This window comes from Podarcis muralis, chromosome 3 (genome assembly GCF_964188315.1).
Source record: "Podarcis muralis chromosome 3, rPodMur119.hap1.1, whole genome shotgun sequence".
Lineage (NCBI taxonomy): Eukaryota > Metazoa > Chordata > Lepidosauria > Squamata > Lacertidae > Podarcis > Podarcis muralis.
In genome coordinates, this window is record NC_135657.1 from 11,953,979 (window position 1) to 11,979,231 (window position 25,253).

Genomic DNA, 25,253 nt, shown 5'->3' on the forward strand with positions numbered 1-25,253 from the left:
GGGATTATTGGTGTGTGATGATATCAAAAAGATAGGAATTTTTAGGGGAAAGTTTTATATAAAGTTTTTGGGAGAAGATTCAGGTAGGTAGCCGTGTTGGTCTGACGCAGTCAAAATAAATAAATAAGATTTAAACATTGTCCAGTAGCTATTTTTGGTCATCTGCATACTATCCCTTGCTTTTTCCTTTTGGACTAATTGCAGTCATTAACAGTCGTCAACAGGTTTACCATACCCATTGAGTCAATCATCCATCTCCTACTACCCTTCTGAGGAAAAACCCACCCCACCCTCCCACTATATATAAGGGTCTGGTGACTTCTGTATCAGTGTATCTGAAGAAGTGTGCATGCACACGAAAGCTTATACCCAGAACAAACTTAGTTGGTCTCTAAGGTGCCACTGGACAATTTTTTAATTTATTTTTTGGGAGAAGTGAGGGTTTATATTATAAACCTATGTTGTGGCTGTATTTGAAATACTCTGCACAGTTACCCTGTTTCAAAACGGGTATCTCAGAACTGGAAAAGAAGAAAAAGGCAACCTAAACGATCAAAGCTAGAGCACTGTATGAAGAAAGGCTTAAGCCTTTTCTTTTCCTTTTAAGCTTGGAGAAAAGATGACTGAAAGAGTATCGTGGAGGTGTGTTGAGTGTGAACAGAGATTTTTCTTCCTCTCCCTGTCTATTAGAATGCAGATAATTAGCTTAAAGAATTTGCTTCCATAAGGTGTGGTGATTGATGGCTTTCAAAGTGGTGTTGACAAATTCATGGAGGATAAGTCTTCATCTGCCAGTTAGCTATACTTCTCCAATGAATTCTACTTATTGGATGCAACAGCCAGACATAGAGGCCACCTGAATCCAGGAGGGGGTCCTGGTCTACCTTCTCAATAAAAGCTGCTGAGTGGGAAATAAGGAGAAAGGACTGTTGGCTTCAATGCTGCTTGAGCCCTTTGCCCAAGGGTTGATGGATCATGGGGGGGGGGGCATCTAAGGTTGGGCTAGTCAGCACAACCTACTTGGTACCATGGGGGAAAATCACCTGTATAGAATTATCATAGTTTACCCAGGGTTCGGATAAATATGCAGAATTTTTAATTTATTTTTTTAAGTGTTTTATTGATTTCCAATTACAAATGAACTAGATAGAAGAAATAATAGTATCAACAATAGCAGCAACAGATTGGAGTACAGAGCCATCACAAAAAGGGGGAAATAGAAGCAACCCTAGCTGGGGTTCCTTGGATGTACAGTAGTCAGATGAAAGTGTGTGGAACTCTCACCTGACTATTGTCTGCACCTCATCCAGAATGCTGCCACCAGAATCATTCACCTCTCTTGTTGCCCACACTGTATGAAGCGCCCTTCCTCAGTTGCTTCCCCAACAGCACACACCCTCCTTCAGTTTTACCACTTGGAACAGCCTGAAGATCTCCTGCTCTCTAAAAACACCCTTCCTATTGCTACCCATTAGGCCCAGAGCTCCCTTGTCTATCCTCTGTATGGCTCTCTCCCTTCAAACCTAGGGGATGGAGAATCTCTTTCAGATGGAGGGACCTCAATCTCTTCTCTGGGGAACCTTCTGAGGGACATGGGCCACTGGTGGGCAGCACCAGAGGCAAAAGTGGGGGGCAGGAAGTGAATTCAAATGCAATCTTTGTACAGGAGACTGGTTTCTACACTCCCCTTTCCTCTGGTCTCCATTCAGACAAGCAAGAGGTATTGTTACGAGTTCAAGAGCATATTCCAGCCAGGCAGAAACACTTGGGGTAGGACTTAGGGCCAGGGCCTGAATATAGAAGTTTGGAGGTTTCCGAGGGCCATGTAGAAAGGCCTGGAGGGCTGCATTTGACCCCCAGGCCTGAAGTTTCCCACCCCTGCTTTAAACCAGGGATAGAGACCATGTGGCGTTCCAGATATTGCACTCCAGTTCCCATAGTCTCGGGCCATTGTTGGCTGGGGTTAATGGGCGCTGGAGTCCAATTGCATAGTGAAGACCACAGGTCCCAACATCTGGATGGCTTGAAACCTTTTCTGTGACGCCTTTTCCTTGGTCATTACCCAACTGAAACAGCTTTTGCACAAAGCGCTAGACTTCCCTGTTACTCTTGCTCACCCATCCCTCCTTTTTAGAATCTCGCTTCCTTCGATGCAGCTTTCGCAGGCCCTTTGGAGCAGGAACCTGCCTTCTGTTTTTAGCTTTGTAAGTACCAAATAAATTGAGGGTACCATGTAAGTTTGCAACCATCTTTCCTGCCACGGGCCAGAATGAAACTGGTATGGCTGAGTCTTGAAGGAAGTTCACAGTCCACGCAGAGCATCTCTTGATGAAGCTCTGCTGAACTAAGAGGAAGAGGAGGAAGAGCTTATTCTTGGTTCTTATCATACTCCAGTGCCCTCTTATTCTACATCATACCCGTATCCCCCTTTTTGATTCTGAGTTAGACAGGAAGCGTCAGGAGTTGATGCTAAGGAAACTTGGGGACACCAGAAAATCCCAAGAATCTGTGCTGAGGTGATAAGGAAACTTTCAGGTGTTCTTGTTCAGCAGGACCTGGAGCCTAGCAACAGAAATTGTTGCTTTGCGGGGGCAGCCAGGGAACCGTGTCTGGGCAGAATCTTTCCCCCTGCCCTCCTACCTCTCATTGTTGTTGCACAGAATTGTTTGCCACATTCCAGTTGTGTGTGACTTTCCACTTCAGGACACTGTGCCCCTTGTTGAAAGATTCCTGTGAATTATGCATAAGCCTCTGACTCAGCGGAAAAACTGCTTCTGGCACAGAGCAGAGCCATTCTTTAGCCTTGATGTGGGATACCTCTGAGTTGCCTATTGTGATGTCCCTTTCAGTGCTTCATTTCTGGTTTAAAAGCAAAGGCTTAATTCTGTGCAAAGGTGTCTGCCTCATGCCACTGTTTTGTGCCTTTCCTGTGCTACACTTGAAGAGCTGGGTCCTGAATTAGACGTACCTTTTCAGAATTTTCAGAATTTCCTTTCTAAAGGTTTTTGTGTTGTTAGCTACCCAAGCAGATCCTGTTAATCTATAGTACAGCAATAGCAATAATTTTTGCATCACTTCTGAAACACCTGCTGTGTTAGAAATCTGAAATTTGCAGCAGTCCTTCTCGGCACGGCAGTTCTGATTTTATAGATATTGGTTGATATAAAATCTTAGTAATGCCTTAAGTGGAGCCATTGAAAGCTATAAACATACTTCAAGTAAGAGTAACATTTGACATAGGGATGCGGGGGGCACTGTGGTCTAAACCACTGAGCCGCTTGGGCTTGCCAATCAGAAGGTTGGCGGTTCGAATGCCCACGACGGAGTGAGCTCCTGTTTCTCTGTCCCAGCTTCTGCCAACCTAGCAGTTTGAAAGCACACCAGTGCAAGTAGATAAATAGGTACCGCTGCAGCAGGAAGGTAAATGGCATTTCCATGCGCTCTGACTTCTGTCACAGTGTCCCGTTGCGCCAGAAGCTGTTTATTCATGCTGGCCACATGACCCAGAAAGCTGTCTGCGGACAAACACCTGCTCCCTCAGCCTGAAGCAAGATGAGTGCTGCATCCCATAGTCACCTTTGACTGGACTTAACCATCTAGAGGACCTTTACCTTTACCTAACATTCGATACCACATAAATATTTTAACTAGGGCACAATTTTTGTGTTTGATAGCATCAGCCAAAGGCAAGCATAGAATAATATGAATATATTATGCACAGTAAATGAATTGAATGATACCTTAAAAACAACTAATCAGATCAGTCAAACTGCAGTAAGTTTTATAAACAGTTGTAGTTGGTAGTCAATAACTCTCCATTTTGCTGTTGCTGATGGAGAAGTGATACATTAAAAAGCTTGAAATATAAATAATACAAAAAGTCCCCACTGCTCCGACATTTTAAGTTCTAATATACATTTTTAAGGATTAATGACCGAATTGGTAAAGGGGTGAGCTGGACTGGCACTCACATCTATGCCACTTCTAAACTGGTTTTAAAAGTGTGTTCCACAGCTATGGTTTCTTCCCCTTAATCTGCCTGCTGCGCTACCAGCTTTTAAAAATAGAAAACTCTTCTCTTGCTCTCCATTTGAACCCTGTCAGTTGTTTATTATGTATAACGTGTTTGAAAAACAGACAGGTATTGTGCTGATGCTGCCAGCAACAAACAGAGCAGAAGGCAGTTAAATTGCAGTTGAAAAGGAAGCCGTTGTTTTCCTTACCTCTTTTTGACTGAAGCTGAAGGTTGTGGCAAGCATTTAACAGCAGTTATGTTGCTGCTGAAAAAGTATCACAACAAAAACCACCTTTTCGCTTTGAAATGGCGGTATAGGCATGGAAAGAACTGCCTGTTGTTATGAAAGGCATGGAAAATCTGACCCAGAAACTACTTTGTAATCAATGCGCACGGTCCCAGCGGAAGATAGGTAAGCTAAAGTAACAATGAAGAAGTAAATTGAAACTCAAGAGCGGAGTAAATTGAAACTTCAGTGGAGTTGTGAACGTTCTCTGGATTGCATCTACTAGCATGACCTCCCACTACCTTCACATCCACTAACATGGCCTTGTAGTCCAAAACATCTGGAAGACCTCAGCTTGATGAAGGCTGCGCTAGCAGTTAAGAGACCCCCTAATTAAGTTTTAAGAAAATGTAAAAGGTAAAGGGACCCCTGACCATTAGGTCCAGTCGTGACCGACTCTGGGGTTGCGGCGCTCATCTCGCTTTATTGGCCGAGGGAGCCGGCGTACAGCTTCCGGGTCATGTGGCCAGCATGACTAAGCCGCTTCTGGTGAACCAGAGCAGCGCACGGAAACGCCGTTTACCTTGCCGCCAGAGCGGTACCTATTTATCTACTTGCACTTTGACGTGCTTTCGAACTGCTAGGTTGGCAGGAGCAGGGACCGAGCAACGGGAGCTCACCCCGTCGTGGGGATTCGAACCCCCAACCTTCTGATCGGCAAGCCCTAGGCTCTGTGGTTTAACCCACAGCGCCACCCGCATCCCTGCTGAAAGATTAGTGTAATGTAAACTCTGCTACAATTAGTGAAAGCAGCCCTGCTCCTTCCCAACCTGTGGATTGAAGTCGGCTTGTTTCCACTAACTATGGTTAAAATAAAGTGGTGTTTGTCCAGGTTCACACAGAACAGCAAGCTGCTGTTAATTACTACCTTGTGAATTTATAATGTTAAATTGTAGTTCAGGGTTGCATCCAAACCAGCCCTTTTGTGTTAGCCCAGTTATTCATCTAGCATAGTTGCTTATTAGTCATGACTAGGCATTGTCACTTCTCAAGGACTCTCAGACACGAGGTGTTTACCAGCCCTTCCATGGGAGAACCCTTAACCAGAGATCAAATCTCCCTGCCTTATTAACATTGGACAGGCAGCTATTGCTATACTGTCTTAGATGCAAGCTGAAACCGTCCCCCCCCCCAGCAAACATGTTCAGACACATGATTTAGTTATGTATAACTTATCTCTAGCACAGTATGCTTTTATCTGTCCATCTTTGATGATCGTTTCATGTTTTACATACACTTCAGAGATTTTTTCCATTGTTGATTTCTAAATGTTTCTCAGTTAATAAATAATGCTTAGCCATAAAGTATAGCTTATTAAGCCATGAGCGTTCCTCATTTGCTTCTGCCTTCCATTAGCAGCTAAACAAAGCAGACCGCTAGCTTAAGTGTGATGTCTCAAGCCCAGGATTGTGGTTTTGTTTCGCCTAAACAAATCATGATTGCTAAGCCAACAACATGCCACGCGTGCATTCACTAGTCAACACATTTTAAAAAACACAGTTAAAACTAACCAGAGATTCGGAGAACAGCACTAAAGCACTCTCCCTACAGCTCGTCAGTGTTCCTTAAACATTCCAGCCTATTAAGTCAGTCAATAGACACCTGTCACTCACTCACAAGGTTAGAAGTACAGCAACCCTCTTCACTGAGGCTACAAAGAAATGGTTGGGGTATAATAATAATAATAATAATAATTTATACCCTGCCCATCTGGCTGGTTTCAAAAGCGGTAAGGCCATAAGAGACCTGGGTTCAAATCACCCAATCAGCTGTGAAGCCCATCAGGTGAATTATGGGGAGGGGCGCATTTTACAAACCGCCTGCCTGCCTTACAAGGGTGATTGTTGAGGATGAAAGAGTACCATATTTAGTATCAAATTTAATAAATGATAATACACAAATTTAATAAATAATACAGTGGTACCTCAGGTTACAAACACCTCGGGTTACAGACTCTGCTAACCCAGAAGTACTACTTCGGGTTAAGAACTTTACCTCAGGATGGAAACAGAAATTGTGCAGCGGCAGCGGGAGACAGTGGCGTAGCGTGGGTTGTCAGCACCCGGGGCAAGGCAAGTAATTTGCGCCCCCTAACCCGTGGATTTGCGCCCCCTAACCCGTGGATTTGCCCTAACCCCAGATGTGCGGCCGGCCCCCCCTGCACCCCCCACGCTACGCCACTGGCGGGAGACCCCATTAGCTAAAGTGGTACCCCAGATTAAGAAAGGTTTCAGGTTAAGAATGGACCTCCGGAACGAATTAAGTTCGTAACCAGAGGTACCACTGTAATACATTCTACAGCTTTTAAAATGTGTTTGTGGAAATGGGGTTATTGGTTTTTGTTTTGTTATGTGTATTGGATTTTTCTGTTGTGAACAGCCCTGGAATCTTTAGCTGAAGGGCGGTATACAAATCTAATAATTAATAATAATATAATAATACCACACATGCACCACTTCAAGTCCTTTGGGATAAAAAAATATTGAGCTAAGGTTGCGCTAACTCCAAAAATGTAGCAATATAGGGATGGCCCCTCTTTTATTAACCAGCAATCTACATTCAGAAGCACAGCTGATATGAACTGAGATGTTTCATATATCGGAGCTGATATTTAGTGATTGCTTTGTCTTTTGAGTAATAAAAAAAATGTTTATCTAATCTTTGCTCTTCCCCCCAGAGCTTAACTACATTTGTGGGCCATCAATCTGTCTCGTGGTACTGAATTTCTAGGTTAATTAATAATCCGACTGATTATCCAGCTGTAGTATTTATGCTTTCCACAGTGCATAAGTGGCTTTCTGACCTTTTTGAAAAGGGAAAGGGAGGCTGCTTGCCTTCAGAACGATTTCTGGTTGAAAACAGCAGTCAGCTGTGCTTTTCTTCCTCACACCAAAAATGCCAGCCGCTAAAGCACATTCCCTTTCAGTCCCAATGTATAATTTAGCCCCTGCCTAATTAATATTTGAAGGAGTGTCTCAAGTAGGTTCCAGGAAGAAAAGCATTAATATATGCATTAGGAAGGCTGCTTTTCTAAAGGAGGCTCATCTGTTTGCCCCATGAAACCCCCAACCGTGAATTATGGGCTGCATCCAACACAATGTCATGCTCTGACCCATTGACACCAATGGATGTAAGTTAATTTCGCCAGTTGATTTCAGTGGGTTTACTCGTGAGTTTGACTTCTTTGAATACAACCCGAATTTACTTTGCCTGAACTTCGTCAATTTGTCTAAGTGGATATGGACATGTGAATTTTATAGAACTGTGCTTTTGAAGGTATGGAGGTATGAAGCTAGCTGGAGAGGATTGCTCTCGGAGCTAGAGAACAGTTATAGGTAAATGATGAATAGGGAATATGGCTGGAGAATACAAGGAGAAAGGCAACAAACTATAAATATTCTGTCTCTAAAACATTGGAGGATTTTGTAGGTGCTGCTTGCTTACTTTCAATTATATCCACAACCACAGAGACAGCAAGAACTTGAAAAATCTGTAGATAGTGTGTGTTTCTGTAACGGGTATATTCTATATGGAATTCCACAGAATGTGGAACTACAGAAAACATGCCGCCATTTTAAAAACGTATTTCTCCAAACCAATGCATTACTTTGCAAACTGGGCTGCAACAGCCGTAAACTCTGAACTGCAAGCCCACCTTGCCAATGCAGTGGGTGCTGGAGCTCAGCAATATCCGCAGGGACTCGGATTAGCCAACCCCTTTCCTAAGATTTAAAAGACCCTGGTTGAATAAAAAAAAAAACCTTGACTTGATGGGGGAAAGACCATAAAGGAAGCACCAGGCATGGTTCTGAGGTGCCACAACCGAAAAGGCCTTCTCTGTTGTGATCACCAGCCTCACTTCATGTGATGACAAGGGGCCTCAAAAGAGGATCTTCATGTCCAGGTAGATGGAAGATGTGATATATTTTAGGGAACCCAGTTTCAAGTCTTAAGAGCCCCAAATATCTTTTCTTGTGTTGAGCTTTAGCCTCAGTCCAGAAGACTTCGTAATTGTAGGGTGATCCGAGAAGTGGCTGGGGAGAGTTTGGAAATGAGAAAACTCCGTTCTCCAGCTTTGAGATTTTGAAATAGGCATAGGAGGATTTGAAGGAGCATGGCATTGTTCTCTCCAACTCCCTTCCCAGCCCTACTGAAATGCTGGTGATGTCTGAGTCAACTTGTAATCATTCTTCCACTGCAACTCATCTGTTGAATGTCCATGCTTACTCAAATGCACACTCTGCAGGAGGCTATTCTGCCCACACCATCGTCTGCTGGTCACTGTTCTTCTGCTCCCTTCCCTAATGATCCTGGACTTCTCAACAAGGAAGAGGGATCTGTGTTCTACTTCTGTAACAATTCACTGCAATAAACATTGCTCGTACATTGCATTTTCCTCTGGTGGAGCTTGGAGTTCAATATATTGAGTTTCTGTCCTGTCTAGCTTTTCCTGTAACTAAGCAATTGCAAGTCAATGCCTGTGGCGAATAGGGCCTTATTGTTGGTGGGCCCCAAATTGTACAGTTTTCTTGCACCAGAAATCTGCATGTTGACCTTCCTTGTTCCTTTTTTAAAGGCCAGCGAAAGCACTTTGCTATTTTATTTGTTTGGATTTATATCCTGCCTTTCACCCATGGAACTCAAAAGTTCCCATCTAGGTACTAACCCAGAGCAGCTCATCGTTAGCAAGGTAGCTGAATTATGGACTTTCTGTGTACTGAGGCTGTATTTTTTTAACAGGCATTTCTGCTGCAAGGGTTAACGTACAAGCACCTGTTGTAGGGTTATATTGCCTGATAACGAGTTTTGATTGCTTGATTTGGAAATACTTTTTATTATGCTGCACCCTAATTGAAGCTCATGTGTAAAAGAGGCCTACTGCTTCTTTGATACCTTTCGCAGGAAATCTGAAATACCGTATTTTTTGCTCTATAAGACTCACTTTTTCCCTCCTAAAAAGTAAGGGGAAATGTGTGTGCGTCTTATGGAGCGAATGCAGGCTGCGCAGCTATCATAGAAGCCAGAACAGCAAGAGGGATCACTGCTTTCACTGCATAGCGATCCCTCTTGTTGTTCTGACTTATGAGATTCAGAATAATTTTTTTTCTTGTTTTCCTCCTCCAAAAACTAGGTGCGTCTTACAGAGCGAAAAATACGGTACTCATGGTCATGGCTGATCTTGCCTAAAATTTAAAAAATGCATCAACTTTCGTTGGAGCTTCTCTGCTTGGTAGTCAATAGGTAATTCTTAATCGCCCCCCAAAAGTACCGATTTACAAGCCTGCCTCACTTCTGTAATGTCGTTCATAAAAAAGCGGCTTTGCTGATTCTGCACTATTAATGCTGTTCTCCTGCCAAGAGCTTGCTTTTACTGTATTTGAAAAGACAAATGTATCCACAAGAGCCGTCTTAATGCAGCTTTGTATCTTGAGAATATTCCCAAGACCGAAAGCAGAGCACTGCAGCCACCTAGTGTTTGCGAAGCGAAAAAGTACTCTCCGCAATTGTATTTTACACTTGCAAAAGTTTGACAGCTATGAAGTGTTGTTACTTCTGTAACCTTTTTATTTTACTCATTTATCACAGAGTTTATATGCTGTTTGATGGCTCCCAAGTCCTCTTCTGGAGTTTTTTATTTCATTTTAAATACAGTGGTACCTCGGGTTACATCCGCTTCAGGTTACAGACTCCGCTAACCCAGAAATAGTACCTCGGGTTAAGAACTTTGCTTCAGGATGAGAACAGAAATTGTGCTCTGGTGGCACGGCGGCAACAGGAGGCCCCATTGGCTAAAGTGGTGCTTCAGGTTAAGAACAGTTTCAGGTTAATAACGGACCTCCGGAACGAATTAAGTACTTAACCTGATGTACCACTGTACTAGAGTTAAGCATCTTAGTAAATTCCCATTGTGATATTTGGACAATTAGCAAATAACAGGATATATTTTAAGGCAGTGTGAAGCCAGTGTGATGCCTTCCAGATGGCTAATGGTCAAGCATGATGGAAGTTGATGTCCAGCAACATCAGGAGTGCACCAAATTGGTTACCCCCATTTTAAGACATCTTTGACACTTTTGCACATGTCATACGATGGTGGCAACTGTATCATAGATAAGTGGTGTTCATTCTGTCCTGGATAGCTCTACAACCACTTGGTCCTGAGCAGCGCCGGCCCACCAATGAGGCAAGGTGAGACAACTGCCTTGGGCAGCAGAATCAACAGCTCTTGTTCCTGATGTAGATCTTCACTCCCCGCTTCTTCCTTTGGGGGATGCCATTTTGTGGTTCGCCTCAGGTGCCAAAATGTCTTGGGCCAGCCCTGGTCCTGAGGCAATTTTTAACAGCTAAGAAACCCCATCAGGGAAAGAATAACCCACAAAGATGCTTGTCGTTGTTTAGTCGTGTCTGACTCTTCATGACCCCATGGACCAGAGCATGCCAGGCACTCCTGTCTTCCACTGCCTCCTGCAGTTTGGTCAAACTCATGCTGGTAGCTTTGAGAACGCTGTCCAACCATCTCATCCTCTGTCGTCCCCTTCTCCTTGTGCCATCCATCTTTCCCAACATCAGGGTCTTTTCCAGGGAGTCTTCTCTTCTCATGAGGTAGCCAAAGTATTGGAGCCTCAGCTTCAGGATCTGTCCTTTCAGTGAGCACTCAGGGCTGATTTCCTTCAGAATGGAGAGGTTTGATCTTCTTGCAGTCCATGGGACTCTCAAGAGTCTCCTCCAGCACCATAATTCAAAAGCATCAATTCTTCGGCGATCACCCTTCTACATGGTCCAGCTCTCACTTCCATACATCACTACTGGAAAAACCATAGCTTTAACTATATGGACCTGCTTTTAATTGCCCAAACCCCCAAGACTCCCTGGAAATGACTCTGATGCTGGGAAAGATGGAGGGCACAAGGAGAAGGGGACAACAGAGGACGAGATGGTTAGACAGTGTTCTCAAAGCTACCAGCATGAGTTTGACCAAACTGCGGGAGGTAGTGGAGGACAGAGGTGCCTGGCGTGCTCTGGTCCATGGGGTCACGAAGAGTCGGAAACGACTAAACAACAACAACAACCACATGGTAGTATAGCCACATCCGGGAATATACTGGCCCCACTAGTCACAAAGAATCATAGGTTCCTTTCCATTCTTAATTTTGCAAGCGTCTAAAGAACTGAGCGGATGATTAGAAAATTAATCATAAAGGTAGAGTTTTTCAAACTTCGTTATGTTCTGGGCTCTAGGCTTTCACATGTTGGCAAGTAGAACCCACCAAAGATGCCCCTGGGGACAAGGCTTTTACACCAGTGTAGGGTTCATTTGTGTGCACATGCTTTTTCACCTCTGCATTCATAGAATCGTAAAGTTGGAAGGGACCCCAAGGGTCATCTAGTTCAACCTCTCCTTACTGTTGCCTTGGTTCGTTGCCTGTCTTCTCCTCTTCCTTGCTCAAGCCCCCCACCCTTGGGTGAAAGGTTATCCTGCCTTCCAGAGGGTTGGACTAGATGACCCTTGTGGGCCCTTCCAGCTCTGCAATTCTATGAAGAATTCTGGAAACCTGGTAAGCCATGAATATTGCAAAAAATGGGGGGGGGACCCCAACCCCAACCCCCAATCAAATTAAGGCAACATAACAAAAATTACTGCTGAATATTGCATGGTTCTGCACAAGTGTTATGCAAATTTCTGTTTTTTGTGCTGCGTGTGGCATCTACAACCCTTGTAAATTCTAGTTTGAGGATAGGGTTGAAAATGTATAGTAGTCAATCCCTGATACATGGTGGCGGATGCAGGACCCAACTAGCTATGGCATGCAACTTCAATACAGTAGATGCTTGGGTTGCGAACATGATCTGTGCATGATGCATGTTTGTAACCCACAGTGTTCACAACCCACGTCCGGTTGCAATTCGGCGCTTCTGCACGTGCGCAAAGCGCGATTTAGTACTTCTGCACATGCGCGACCACCGAAACCTGAAAGTACAGTGGTGCCCCGCAAGACGAAATTAATTCGTTCCGCAAGTTTTGTCGTCTAGCGAATTTTTCATCTTGCGAATTATTATTTAGACAAAGGAAACAAAGTCGCGAGACGTTTTCGTCTTGCGAAGCAAGCCCATAGGGAAATTCGTCTTGCAAGGCAACTCGAAAACGGAAAAACCTTTCGTCTAGCGAGTTTTTTGTCTTGCGAGGCATTCGTCTTGCGAGGTACCACTGTAACCCATTCCAGTACTTCCAGGTTTCGGTGGTCCGCAACCCAAAAAGACGCAACCTGAAGCGGCTGTAACCCGAGGTATGACTGTATTCTTGTTAGCTCCTTCCCTTTTCTCTAGCTGAGTAAAATGTGAATCTGCCCAGTTCTGTAACCTGTGCAAAACCTCTACTTTTTCTTGGCAGAAGTAAGTGCTGAGCTTTGCCATTAGTCACACTTCCAGGCTTTTCTCTGCAGCAGCCAGGAGGACTAGACGCTTGCCCTCCAGTTCTAAGTCACTGCACTGCACTTGGGAACCTGCCCACACTGCTGGCGCAGTGCCGTGCACTGCTGCAGCACTGGCGTGGCTTTGCTGTCGTGGCTTCCGGTATATCCCAACTCTAGATATTGAACCAGGAAATTCATGGTGTCAGTTCAGATAAATGCTGGTGGGGCTGGATTTTAAGACAAAGCAAACCAAAAGCCCTGCGTATTGCCATCGGAAAAACTTATCGCAAGCACAAATTGAGGATTGGCTGGCGTGCTCTGCAAATCCTTCCAAACTGCTTGGAGTGGTGGCAAGCCAAATTGTGGTCTGTACTTTTAAGAAGGAGCAGCAGGCTGACCAGTTCTACTTTAAAAAAAGAAATCCATTTTAAAGTGGCTGGCTTAGGTACACAGCAGCCAAAAATTCGGCTCCCTGCAATGTTAGCATCGACATAGTCAAAAGTACTTAAAAAAATAAAAATAGAACCTGGAAATTGATCCATGCCATACGCCAGTCAGCAATCAAGCGTCTGTAAAATACCTGCAAAGGCTGAAAGCTGATGCAGCGTAAGAATAGTTTGCAATGGAGCAAGTCCCCCAGGGCATATTTCACCTCTGTCCTGAACTCACTCCATGGGCTTTGACCAGGTGTGGGGAACCCTTGGCCCGCCAGATGTGACTGAGTTGCAACTCCCATCATCTCTAGCCTTCAACCATGCTTGCTAAGGCTGAAGGGAAGCTGTAGTTCAGGAACATCTGCAGGGTCAAAGGCTCACCACACTTGGCTTAGGCTAATCGCTGCAGGGCCCACCTTACAGGGAGGTGGTAACTATGGTTAAGTATTTTGAATACTTGAAATGCTGTACATAGATGTACAGTGGTACCTCTGGTTTCGAACAGGATCTGTTCCGTTCGCAACCTGAGCAGAACGCAACCTGCATCTGTGTGTGCGCGGGCCGCAATTTGTCGCTTCTGCGCATGCGCGTGATGCCATTTTGAGCGTCTGCGCATGCACGAGTGACGAAACCCGGAAGTAACCCGTTCCGTTACTTCTGGGTCGCCGTGGGACGCAACCTGAAAACGCTCAACCTGAAGCGTCTTTAACCCGAGGTATGACTGTATTATTTGCCTGCATGCATTTACTGGGCTTAAATTTTCATTTAGACCATGTATTATTTTAACCTTGGGTCCTTTCTTGCTGCCTGTAAGACCTCCTTGCCCTGGTGCGATAACGATCTAGCAACCCACCAGTTATTTGGATATACACAGTGTTAAAAAGCTGTGTGTGTGTGTGTGTGTGTGTGTGTGTGTGTGTGTTTCTGTCTTGCATCGTCAAGTCTCTTTCCCCCTGCCCTCCCCATCCCGTTTTTGGTACGGGCAGCAAGCAAACGGTTGCCACGGTAAGCAGATTGAAGCGAGGAATTAGCGCGGGGAATATCAGTAGCCTAGTTACAGATTGCACTGCGTCAGTCTTCTCCACACCCAGAAGACAGTCAGGTGACTTAAGTCCTGCAGCAGCCGTGCAGCAGGCAAGAGACTGCAGACCTCTGCTGGAGGAAGCCTGATGTGTCATCTGTCGGCTGCTTTATTTCTCCAACTGCACCCTTTCCATTGGTATGCATAATTGATAATCCCAGCTGGAGGGGCAGATCCATTGTGAAGAGAGATGGACAGCCAGCCGAGCAATTGGAAGGATAAGGGTATTTGCAATTTTACTGTCAATTCTTTTTAAGCTTTTAACGATGCTGTGGGCTGCCCCCTGTACAAAAGAGGCTTATAGTGTGCGTTCTTCTCTAGAGGAGCAGTTTTTCTAGGAATGGGCATGAGGGCTAATGGCAAGAGCATGGAGGGTGGGGAGTCCTTCAGAAGATCAGCGATGAGGAATATCTAAATATGGGGGAGCGTGGGGCGGGGGAAGGGTCATTTGCCTGACGCTCTGAATGTTTTAGTGGATTAAGTCCTGCCATCTGACGGCACAGGACAGCTTGCCTTTGGTATGTCCTGGTTGTACAAATGTCAGGGCCAGCTTCCATTTAGCTGATGTGCTGGCTCAGAGAGAGAGAGAGAGAGAGAGAGAGAGAGAGAGAGAGAGAGAGAGAGAGGAGCTTTTCTAATAATAAAAAAATCAACCCAACGAATGCTGCTAGTGGTTAACGTAATGTAATTTGCTAAATTAATGGGCTTTCACCTCTGGATACAGTGCCGTCCTTTTACAAAGCAGAGTCCAGCAATACAGTTTCAAGTCTCCCTTGTTTTTTTCACAGCCTCTCTCGTTCCTCGCTTTGTGACGCTATTTTTAGTCGGTTGTCTTAATGTTTGATATTGGGGTTGTGGGTTCCCATGACTTACAAAACTGTTTGCCTTGCTTTTAATTGCAAAACCGGCATTGCCAATCCGAAGCACGCTGGGATAAAATAAGTACCTATAGTTAAAACGGTTGACCTTTGCCCCTGCAGCCGCCGTTCTTTGTAATCTCTGTGTTGTGAAACTGTAAGAATTTTAAGTCTGTGCAGCACATTTAAGCTTTGGGTTGTGCCAGTAGAACAAAACAGGCTCTCTTTCTCTTCCCCTCCCTCCCCCCAGCTTATAATCCAGCTATCCAAAAACAATACTTTTCTTAAAGGGGTTGGGTGTGCGATGATGGGGCAACCCAGCCAGTCTGATACAGAGTCCAAGGTCCACAGTTGTGTGTTTCAAAAGCTTATGTATGTACGTTGCTTTCAGAATTTGCTTCAGCCATGATCTCCCCTCCAACTCTTGAAGTGTTTGGCGTCGCCAAGTGTGGATGGATGCATATTAAGCTGTTTTATGCAGAGTCAAGCTATTGGTCCCTACAGCCCACTGTTGCTTGCTCTGCTAGGCTTTGGCACGCTCTCCCTCACATGTGCCAAGCTTGCAGTGACCAACAAATTGTATGTATGCATGCTGTTACTTCCCTTTTGGTGACGTATGTGATCCCAGTCTTGGAAAGTAAGGGTTACATTGGGTGGCGGATTAAAATTGCGTCGTTCTAATGAGGTAGGAAGCTTTTGTTTTCCGTTTAAGACTTACCCAGAGGGGGGATTTCCCATGCTCAGATCCAGCGCATATGACACACATAAACTTCGTGGGGATTGTGTTGATCCTCACCAGTCCAAATGGCAGAAGCAGGCTTAGTAAGGCCAGCAGGGTGGCGTAGCTCAGTTAAGGGGCTGCCATTTCCCATTTCTCTGTGATGCTTCCTCCTCCATTTCTGATTTAGTTCTGAAATCATGCAAGCTGCCATCTGTAGAGAGCTTAAAGCCAACCTCCTTACCCCTTTCAGCACTTTACAAACGTTTTCCCCCTTTTGACTTCCATTGCCATGGCCGCCATTTTGTTTGAAGACCAAATGAGGCCTTAGACCAGGCTTTGGCCACCTGGTGCTTTCCAGATTATTATTTTTTGGATCACAACTCCCATCAGCCCCAGCCAGCACAGCTGATGGGACCTGTAGTCCAAAACACAGGGAAGGGCATCAGGTTGGCAAACACTAAGTTGGATGGTTTGTTGACTAACAGAGGTAGCAGTGTCCTTGGTTACTACGTGGGTGAACACCTTGCTGCAAAGAGGTAGCTTCGTCAGCTACACTAGAGAAAGGAGGAGGATTAAAATGGGTTACTTTAGGCGCTTCTCAGTACAGACACACACAGGTTGCAATATTTCCCCACACACTTCCTCACAAGGAAGCCTTGTTGGGAATTAATGAAATTACCTTACCAGTGGTGTACAAGTCTAAAATCAGCAGCTTATGATATCCCCATCTTTCCCCACCCCCTAAAGGAGAAGGACCCTCTTTCGAAGTTTTTTTATCATGAGCATTAAGACAGTCCTTTTGATTACTTGGCTGCATAATTCAGAGCTGGTATATGGGGTGGAAACTCCCAGATAGAATTGTAGAATTGTAGAGTTGGAAGTGACCACGAAGACCATCTACTCCACCCACCTACAATGCAGGAATCTTTTACCCAGTGTTTTTTTTCTGGGGGGACACAGGGGTACACATGCCCCTAAATATTTTGTGAATCTAAGTTTGGCTTCATTGAGAGGAAGTGTTTCAATATGAGTAGGAAAACAAGAGTACCCCTAAACATTTTTTTTACAGAAAAAAAGCACTTCTTTTACCCAGCGTTTGGCTCAAACCCGTGGCCCTGAGATTAAGAGACTGGATTAACACCCGGGACAAGTAATTGTTTGATAAATAGCAAATAATAGTTCTATTGTCCTAACTCAGGGGTCTCCAAACTGTGGTCTGTGGACCACCAGTGGTGCCCAGCTTCATTCAGGTGGCCCACAACACGCCTGAAGATGAGAGAGAAGGCACATCCTCTGCGTTACATATTCGTATTAATTTTAAATTGTATTTTCTTGCCCCTTTTTATTGTATTGCATGTTTTGCATTTATTCCAGCCGCAATAAAACACAGAATGTGTAAGAAATAAAAGAAAGCAACACAGACACAATGGGAACCCCTACAGCAATTAGCACAGCGCATTGCAATTGCTGCAACAGGCAGAAAATTCGATAGGTGGTCCGCCAAGACCCTCAGTGGTCTGTCAGGTGGTCCATGCAGAGGAGAGTTTGGAAACCATTCCCCATACCTGATATAATTGACCCCCGCTTCTTTAAAGCTATCATAACCTTGATGTCTGTAGTAGTCCTCTTTCCCTGCTCTTTAGTGCAGTGGTACCTCGGGTTAAGTACTTAATTCGTTCCGGAGGTCCGTACTTAACCTGAAACTGTTCTTAACCTGAAGCACCACTTTAGCTAATGGGGTCTCCTGCTGCTGTTGTGCCGCCGGAGCCCGATTTCTGTTCTTATCCTGAAGCAAAGTTCTTAACCTGAAGCACTATTTCTGGGTTAGCGGAGTGTGTAACCTGAAGCATATGTAACCTGAAGCGTATGTAACCTTAGGTACCACTGTAGTCCTCTTCTTCCCTCTTTCTCTCACTTCCCACCATACTCCCCCCTTCACTTCACCCCCCCCAAAGTTTCCTAAAAAGAGCTGCACTTAATCTGGTGCAAGTGAAGCTTTGGTAAATAGCCTCTTGAAACTGAAGCCCCTGCATGAAGGGGTTGCGAGGAAGAGGGGCATTCCTGTGTTGCGTGGATACTCTGGTGACGCCCCAGAGATAACTTTGGATCCAAACAGGTGTTGCACCAGCACCTCTCTCTCTCTCTCTGGCCCACATTCCCGAGCCAAAAGTATATTTTTAAGAGAAGCTGGCGCTGCGCCCGATTCCCCAGCTGTGTTTTGTTTGGCTAATGTTTTAGGCTTGGGTGATAGGCGGGGGACACCTGTCCGACAAGATCCAAAGGGCTGTGCAAAGAGAGCAGCTTCCTCTTCTTTTCTGCCACAAGATGCGCCCGTGCATCCGTGCTCTGTGCATGCAGAGCTCCACTCCCTGGCCAAAGAGGAGAATGTGAATTTCAAGAGTTTCCATGCAAAAAAGCTGTAGGGCCAAATTAGGCATGGCATTAATTGGACGGATGCCATTAGCATGGATTTTTTTTAAAAAAAGAAAATGTAAATAGCTGCATCAAGGAGCCCATAGTTGCACAGTTGAACCCTGCCTCTCCCTTACTACTTATTGTCCTGAGAATGCAGCCCCTCCAATGCTATTTTCATTTGGAGGGTAGTCCCTAGTATAGCTCTGCCTCTTTGCCAAGGCGCATGAGGCAAGACCACGCTTGGTCATAGAGTCTGTGCTTGCACTTGGAAGGATATATTGCTTTGTGGATATATTCCTGCTCGGTGGATAGATTGCTCCTCATGTTCTTCACCTTGAAGTTCTGGCGATTTGCTGCACAACCGAAAAAAATTCCTAGGTTTATTTGTTTTTGTTTACTTAAACATTTATACACGCTTTCCCAGCAAATGGATCCAAAGCGGTGTACAACAAAAGAACAAAAAGGTTATTAGCCTGTTCTTAAAACATCAATATCTTCAGGTTATTAGAAATGAATTCGTGATCTGTAGTATTCTCCAGATTCTCAAGAAGGAAAGGAGAAAAATGTTGGTTGGTTAGCACACCTTTCATAGAAATTTGCCTGTGTATGAAGAAAAAGAACACCCCTTTTTACTGTCTTAAGAGCTACCAAAAAACGCTTGTTTAAAAGCTGCAAAACGTCCACTCTTTACCAAGTGGGTTCCCAGTTCCCATCCTGATGCACTCTTGTCAGATGTGGAGCTCCAAAACAACACTGCAATTGCAACCCTGTAGCAATATATTTGCTTCTCTTAAACACCATTCAAAGAATTAAACAAGAAGAAGAGCATACGGACGGTGTTACAACCTCTTTCTCCTCAAATATATATACCTTTTATGTGGTTTCCACCTGCCCCGTTTTTAAAGGAATGCCGTTTGACTACCGTAGCTGCCTCTGTCTGAAATCTAAATGTAGAACGTAGCATATAGCTGCAAACATATGTTCTGCATTCCAAGGAATTACAGGGGAAACGGCCATTGGACGAGGGCTTAAAATACTGTGTGGTAGCCTGGGGTGTTCCTAACTGTGTATCAGCGAGGCTGCAGGCAGTTGCATATATCAGATGACCTTTCAGTGCCCTAGCAGGAAGTGGGAAGGTTTGCTAGTCAGCTGTGCAAAATCTGAGTGCATGCAGTCAGCCCTGGCAAGATGGATGCCAGAAGTGGTGAGTATGCGTTGTGGTGTCGAGGCTTGCGTTGCTGCGAGCTCTTGCATTTATTGCTTGGTTTGCGCTCAAGAGACGGTGTGGTTCGGTGTGCATTTTATTTAATTCTCTAGCGGAGGGGAGAATGTTCAGGATAGACACAGAATCCTTATTTGTGCAGCAGCTGCAGTGGCATTCCAGAGTTGTGCAGTGGTTTGTTTTTTTAAAAAAAAGGTTTTAATAGGAAGACTGCAGAGCTCTGACTTATCCAGACAGTTGCATTAAAAGCAAAGGGAAAATTGTAACTGGATGAGCTGTGTATGCGAGGCACTGTGCTAGCACTGCTATTTTTAGATTCACCAAGTGACAGTCCTTGTGCTTACCAAATGTAGTCAGACATTTGCTTTGGAATAGGCCTGGGTTCTTTTGTTTTGTTCTTTGAAGGGCAGAAATTGTAGATCCTTCACATTTGAAATGCGTTTGCCTCTGGGCAGGTGGCTGTTCAGAATACCCTTCTGTGTGTCTCTGCCAGTGGATACGTTTGGCTTTCATTTTAAAAGGAAGCAAAAGGCAGTTTATCTTGTACGTATTACTCAAGAACTGTACCAGTTGTGACCTAGAAAACGACTGTAGTGTTGTAATTGTTCAAATAAAAAACCTAAAAAATAAAAATCCCAGGTTTAAATGTTTATGCACAGCGCACACACACACACACAGGCTTGTATTTTGGGATTTGTGACTTAAGCTATAGGAGATAATGGCAGAAAAAACAAACCACATATATATACACACACACATACTGGTTCAAGGCACTCAGTGACTGCTTTCAGACATAATACTAAACCATGGTTTCACGTTACAGAAGTAAGCTGCAGCCAGTCTCAGGTTTCTCGCTCTTCCCCTCCCTATCTCCCGCACAACCCAGAGGAGGATTTTGGCATGGACTACTTTCAGTTTCCTTTAATCTCTGTTCGTTTTATTGGAACCTGGGATTGTGGTTCGTCACTAATTATGGTCAGTTTCAAACGAGCTAACTTCAAACTATGGTTTCTGAAGCTGGCTTATTTAAGGGCAGCCACAGGCTGCAGCTCTTGTCATGTAGAACTCAGTTTAGTGTTGTGTCCAAACACAGCCATTGGCTCCCTCCGTATTTTCCCGAGTTAATTTGTCGACCAGTTGTGTTTGGAATCAGCCCTCTAAGGCAGCCAGACGCCGATGTTCTGGTTCTTGAGGCTCCTGTTTATATGGCTTCCATACTGTTAGGAGTGTATGCATTCCTCACTTTGCAAAAATAAAAAGTCATCTACAACTGGGTCACCTGTCAAGGCAAAGGTGTCTTTGAAAGGCTTTTGGTTTGCATGCAAGCTGGTCCTATGGTGTGTTTGCTGTTGTGGTTTATTATTATTTTTAAAACTATGTTGAGTTCATTGGTTTGGCTTTCGTTATACAATTGTTTTCAGTCATTATTAGCATTGGGGAGGAGTTCTAGACATGGTGGCACAGAAACATTTTTAATAAACAGAAACAAAATACTCAGTGTGACAGAATCCTCTGGAGAAAATTGGACCTGTTCCTTTAAACACTGCCTAATTTAAATAATGGAAGGATTCCAATATTTGAGGCTTTCCTTTAACTGTGGCCAAATGTGGTTGGGATATCACTGATACTTTTACACGTTGACAAGAAAAACAAAACAGAAGCATAATTTATGATACTGCTGTGACACACAGAGAGCCAGCAGTGGCACTCTTTCCCAGTTCCTCTTTCAGCCCTATGCACTTTGCAAGGCTCAATTTAATTCTACTGGGTCCGACTTTTACTCAAGATTGTCTGGAAAAGTGAAATGAGCCTATGCATGACTTCTGTTTCATTGTTTCGGGGGTGGCCAGAGGGAGTGGTGCCTGTGGTTCAAAAATACAAATGTACCCAAGGGCCTGTCCCTGGGGTACATGATTCCTGAATTTAATATCCAATGTGGCATTCCATACTACATTCTATACTCTGGGGTATATCACAACTGTATGCTGTTGCAGTGGAAGAGAATAAAGTGGTAGGAATGTTGTATTCAATATGCCAAAATATGGTTTGCAGATTTCTTTGTTACATTTGTGTTCCACAACTCTTCCCAAGAGCCTAGAACTGTGTATTAGCCCATAGAACAGCCCAGCTGTGACCTCTTAGGTAGGGAAGACTACAGAGTGAGTGCCATGACTGCATGTGAGATTTGAACTGCAGTTTCCCCTGTCCAAGGTTCTGTTTGCCACAACTCATGGAGGGCTTCATGATTTGGTGAGTGGGTTTAGACCTGGCTTTTCCCATATGCAAACAGAGCACCCTCTTCCTTACACCGTATTTTGCACAAGGGTGTTGTCGCTAATATATTTCTGTCTGCCCCTGTGAGATAAGACCTGTTGGAAATTGTATCCATTGTATTTTGGCCTTGACGATGGAAACCTGTTGTGCTGGTAGGAGAGGAAAGCAGCCTTGTTCTTGAGAAAAGCAGTTTTGAAAACCCCATCCGTACACTGCTAGTGCCAGCCTGCTTATTCCGATTCCTGGGAACCTCAAACCCAAATGAGCATCACTGCACTGTGCTTTCTGCCTTCACCAAACCCATAACAAGAGACAACTTATATTGCTGTGATGGCAAGTGCGTTCTCCTCCTTCTGCTCACCTGGGGCCAAGTGGTCTCTTCCTGAAGGAGCAGGTGAGAGAGAAATTATACTCCAGGCCTGGTGGGGGCTTGTCTGTTATCGCAGCGGCATATGAGGAAAAGCAAGCCCTGTACTGTTATTCTGACTTCCACTTAAACAGGATCTATTAACTTTTCTGAGCCATCGTGGTGTTCGACACCACACACGTACTAAATTTCCGTGGGAAAATCACCAACGTTCGATGCATGAGTGTGTTTTTATCTATGCATGTGTGTTAGAAGTGCATTCATATATACATTGTGTGTTTGTGTGTGGGGGAAAAAGTTGGGGCTATATTGTTTTGACAATGTCTTCTAATCTCCTTTCTCTTTAAATCTCTCTAGTTGTTGACCTCCTTTACTGGCGAGACGTTAAGAAGACGGGCGTGGTGTTTGGAGCCAGCTTGTTCCTGCTGCTGTCATTAACGGTGTTCAGTATTGTGAGTGTGGTCGCGTACATTGCCTTGGTCCTCCTGTCTGTGACCATCAGTTTTAGGATATACAAGGGAGTTATCCAGGCAATCCAGAAGTCCGAGGAAGGCCACCCATTTAGGTGAGTGTGTCACCCTACCCACAATCAGTTGTTAAGGGGAGAGGATGTGAGGTTGTACACTCCCCTCCAAGCAAGACTTTGTTTTGCCCTTACCACCACTTGTTGTTGTTGTTGTTTAGTCGTTTCTGACTCTTTGTGACCCCATGGACCAGAGCACGCCAGGCACCTCTGTCCTCCACTACCTCCCGCAGTTTGGTCAAACTCATGCTGGTAACCTCGAAAACATCTCATCCTCTGTCATCCCTTTCTCCTTGTGCCCTCCATCTTTCCCAGCACCAGTGTCTTCTCCAGGGAGTCTTCTCTTCTCATGAGGTGTCCAAAGTACTGGAGCCTCAGCTTCACGATCTGTCCTTCCAGTGAGCACTCAGGGCTGATTTCCTTAAGAATGGATGCGTTTGATCTTCTTGCAGTCCGTGGGACTCTCAGGAGTCTCCTCCAGCACCATAATTCAAAAGCATCAATTCTTCGGCGATCAGCCTTCTTTATGGTCCAGCTCTCACTTCCATACATCACTACTGGGAAAACCATGGCTTTACCACCACTAGTTCATTTGTAATACCACATATCCGTAGGAATCCTTGCTTGAGGCAGCTCTCATCAATAACCTACAAAATTCACTAATAGGCGCAAGGCATAAAACAACGTTCAAATAGCCATATAAACAAGTAACTAACCTAAACATCTCACATTGACAAAATTAAGCGACCCACTGATAATCTCTACTGAAAAAGTCCTTCTAGCTGTCCTGATGCCCGACACTAGTTGCCATGTACCCTTGTAGCTCAATGCTAGAACATCTGCTTTGCATGCAGGAGGTCATGGGTACCATTCTGGGGGCTGTGAGAGAATCCTGTCTGAAATCCTGGAGAGGCTCTGCTAGTCAGTATAGAAGTACTGAGCAAGGTGGACTAATGATCTTACTCAGCATAAGGCTGCTTCCTGTGGTCTTATGATGATGATCTTCTTCTTCTTCTTCTTTGGCAATCACTCATAGCCGAGTAAGATTGTCTTCCATAAACACGGTTTTAACAAGGAGTCTGTAAGCTTCATTGGCTGTGCAATCAAGGTTCGCATGTAGAGGCACTAGGGTCTCTCGCTACCCCCAAAAAAGTACCTCTAGCTGTCCTCCTGCAAATGCAAACACGTCTCTTTCACACACCATGGTTGGCCAAGCTTGCATTCTGCAAAGGATAATTATAACATTAATGTAGAGCAGGGCCATTTAATCCCATTTTAAAGATAGGGAGGTTGGGTAGTAGTGGCTTCCCTAAGCCAGTCACTAGGGTCTAGCTAAACTGACCCTTGAGTGGAGATTTCTAGCTAACAACAACAACAACAACAACAACAACAACAACAACAACAACAACAACCTCCCACTCCTTTTCTATTCAGGGATAGTCTCAGTAGGCTCCCCTATGTATCAGTTGTGCACATATCTGTGATCTTCCTTCTATTTTGCTTTGGTGTCTTCACTGGGCTAACCATAGTCTTGGAACAAACACCAATTTGGGTTTCCCTTGGATTGACATTTGCTCCGACTGAGCTTTAAAGAGCGGGTTTTTGCAGGGAAAGCTCTGGAGCAAATAAAAGGGGCACTCAGAGAGCTTTAAATTGCGGGTCATGCCTGGAAAGCGCAGAGGAAAGGTAAGTGTGGATAAGCCCTAGTTCCTTTTCAGCCTTCCTGGGCTTTGGCATGGAGTAGTCTTGCAGGTAGCAGCTCCTGTTGTTTGAGTAATCTTAGGTGCATGTAGAACGCTGCCGGTTTGCTTCACTGGAGTGCCATGATTTTAGTGTTGGCACTGAATTGCAGGGTTTAAATGTTACCTATCTGCCTTTGGATGCCTTGGTGGTACCTTTGAAGACTTTGGGAAGGATGCAGAGCAGGGCCTGAGCTGATAAACTTAAATAGCAGTTGAAACAACGAACAGGTTGATGATACAACGACTACTGCAATGGACACAAGATAATATCACCAAGGCAACTATCTGTAAACAAACACTAAACGTCCATAAAAAAATGGCAAAAGTAGTTTCTTTCCCAAATAGGTTTTATCTTAAACAATTGCAAACACAGTAATTAAAGAGTCCACTTGTCATATATCAGTGGTTCAGTGCTCATTTCGTCTCTTTCCAAAATATATTTTATCTTGAACAATTGCAAACGCAGTAATAAAGAGTCCACTTGTGTTATACCAGTGCTCAGACGTCGTTCTGGTAATCCGACGTTTCGTTGCTAAAGAGCTTAGTCACTGAGCTTTGTAGTAAATAATATACAAAAGAGGACAGTATGTAAGCGACTTAAAGCAGGGTTAGGTCTGTCTCCATCTGCATGTTTATATTGGGAGGAGCATAGAAAGAGGACAATGTCCTTCAGTATGTTAAACCTGCCTGTGAGCAGGCAGGCTCACAGAGGAGCAGTGCCAGCACCCTGAATTGGCCTGGAAGCAAATGGGAAGCCTGTGCAATTATTTGTTTCATTCATGAATCACTCCACACAAGGCATCTCTAAAGGATATAATGGCACACAGTATATTAAAGCAGGTAGAAACAATTGCATATAAAAACAATATTAAAACAATAACAACTACTATAAATATTTTTTTTAA

At 44.4% G+C, this 25,253-nt stretch overlaps 1 protein-coding gene across 6 annotated transcripts in view; it reads left to right on the top strand.

Moving 5' to 3' along the window:
* RTN4 (reticulon 4) overlaps positions 1-25,253 on the top strand; it is a 63,522-nt gene that overhangs the window by 20,497 nt on the left and 17,772 nt on the right. For 4 of the 6 annotated variants that reach the window (XM_028725099.2, XM_028725097.2, XM_028725101.2 and 1 more), the window contains one exon: positions 22,441-22,648. In XM_028725099.2, coding sequence (XP_028580932.2) covers positions 22,441-22,648 — 208 coding nt within the window. Of the gene's footprint in view, positions 1-14,258; positions 14,452-19,283; positions 19,425-22,440; positions 22,649-25,253 lie in introns of those variants that run through there. The other 2 variants (XM_028725103.2, XM_028725104.2) reach the window with 2 other exon arrangements.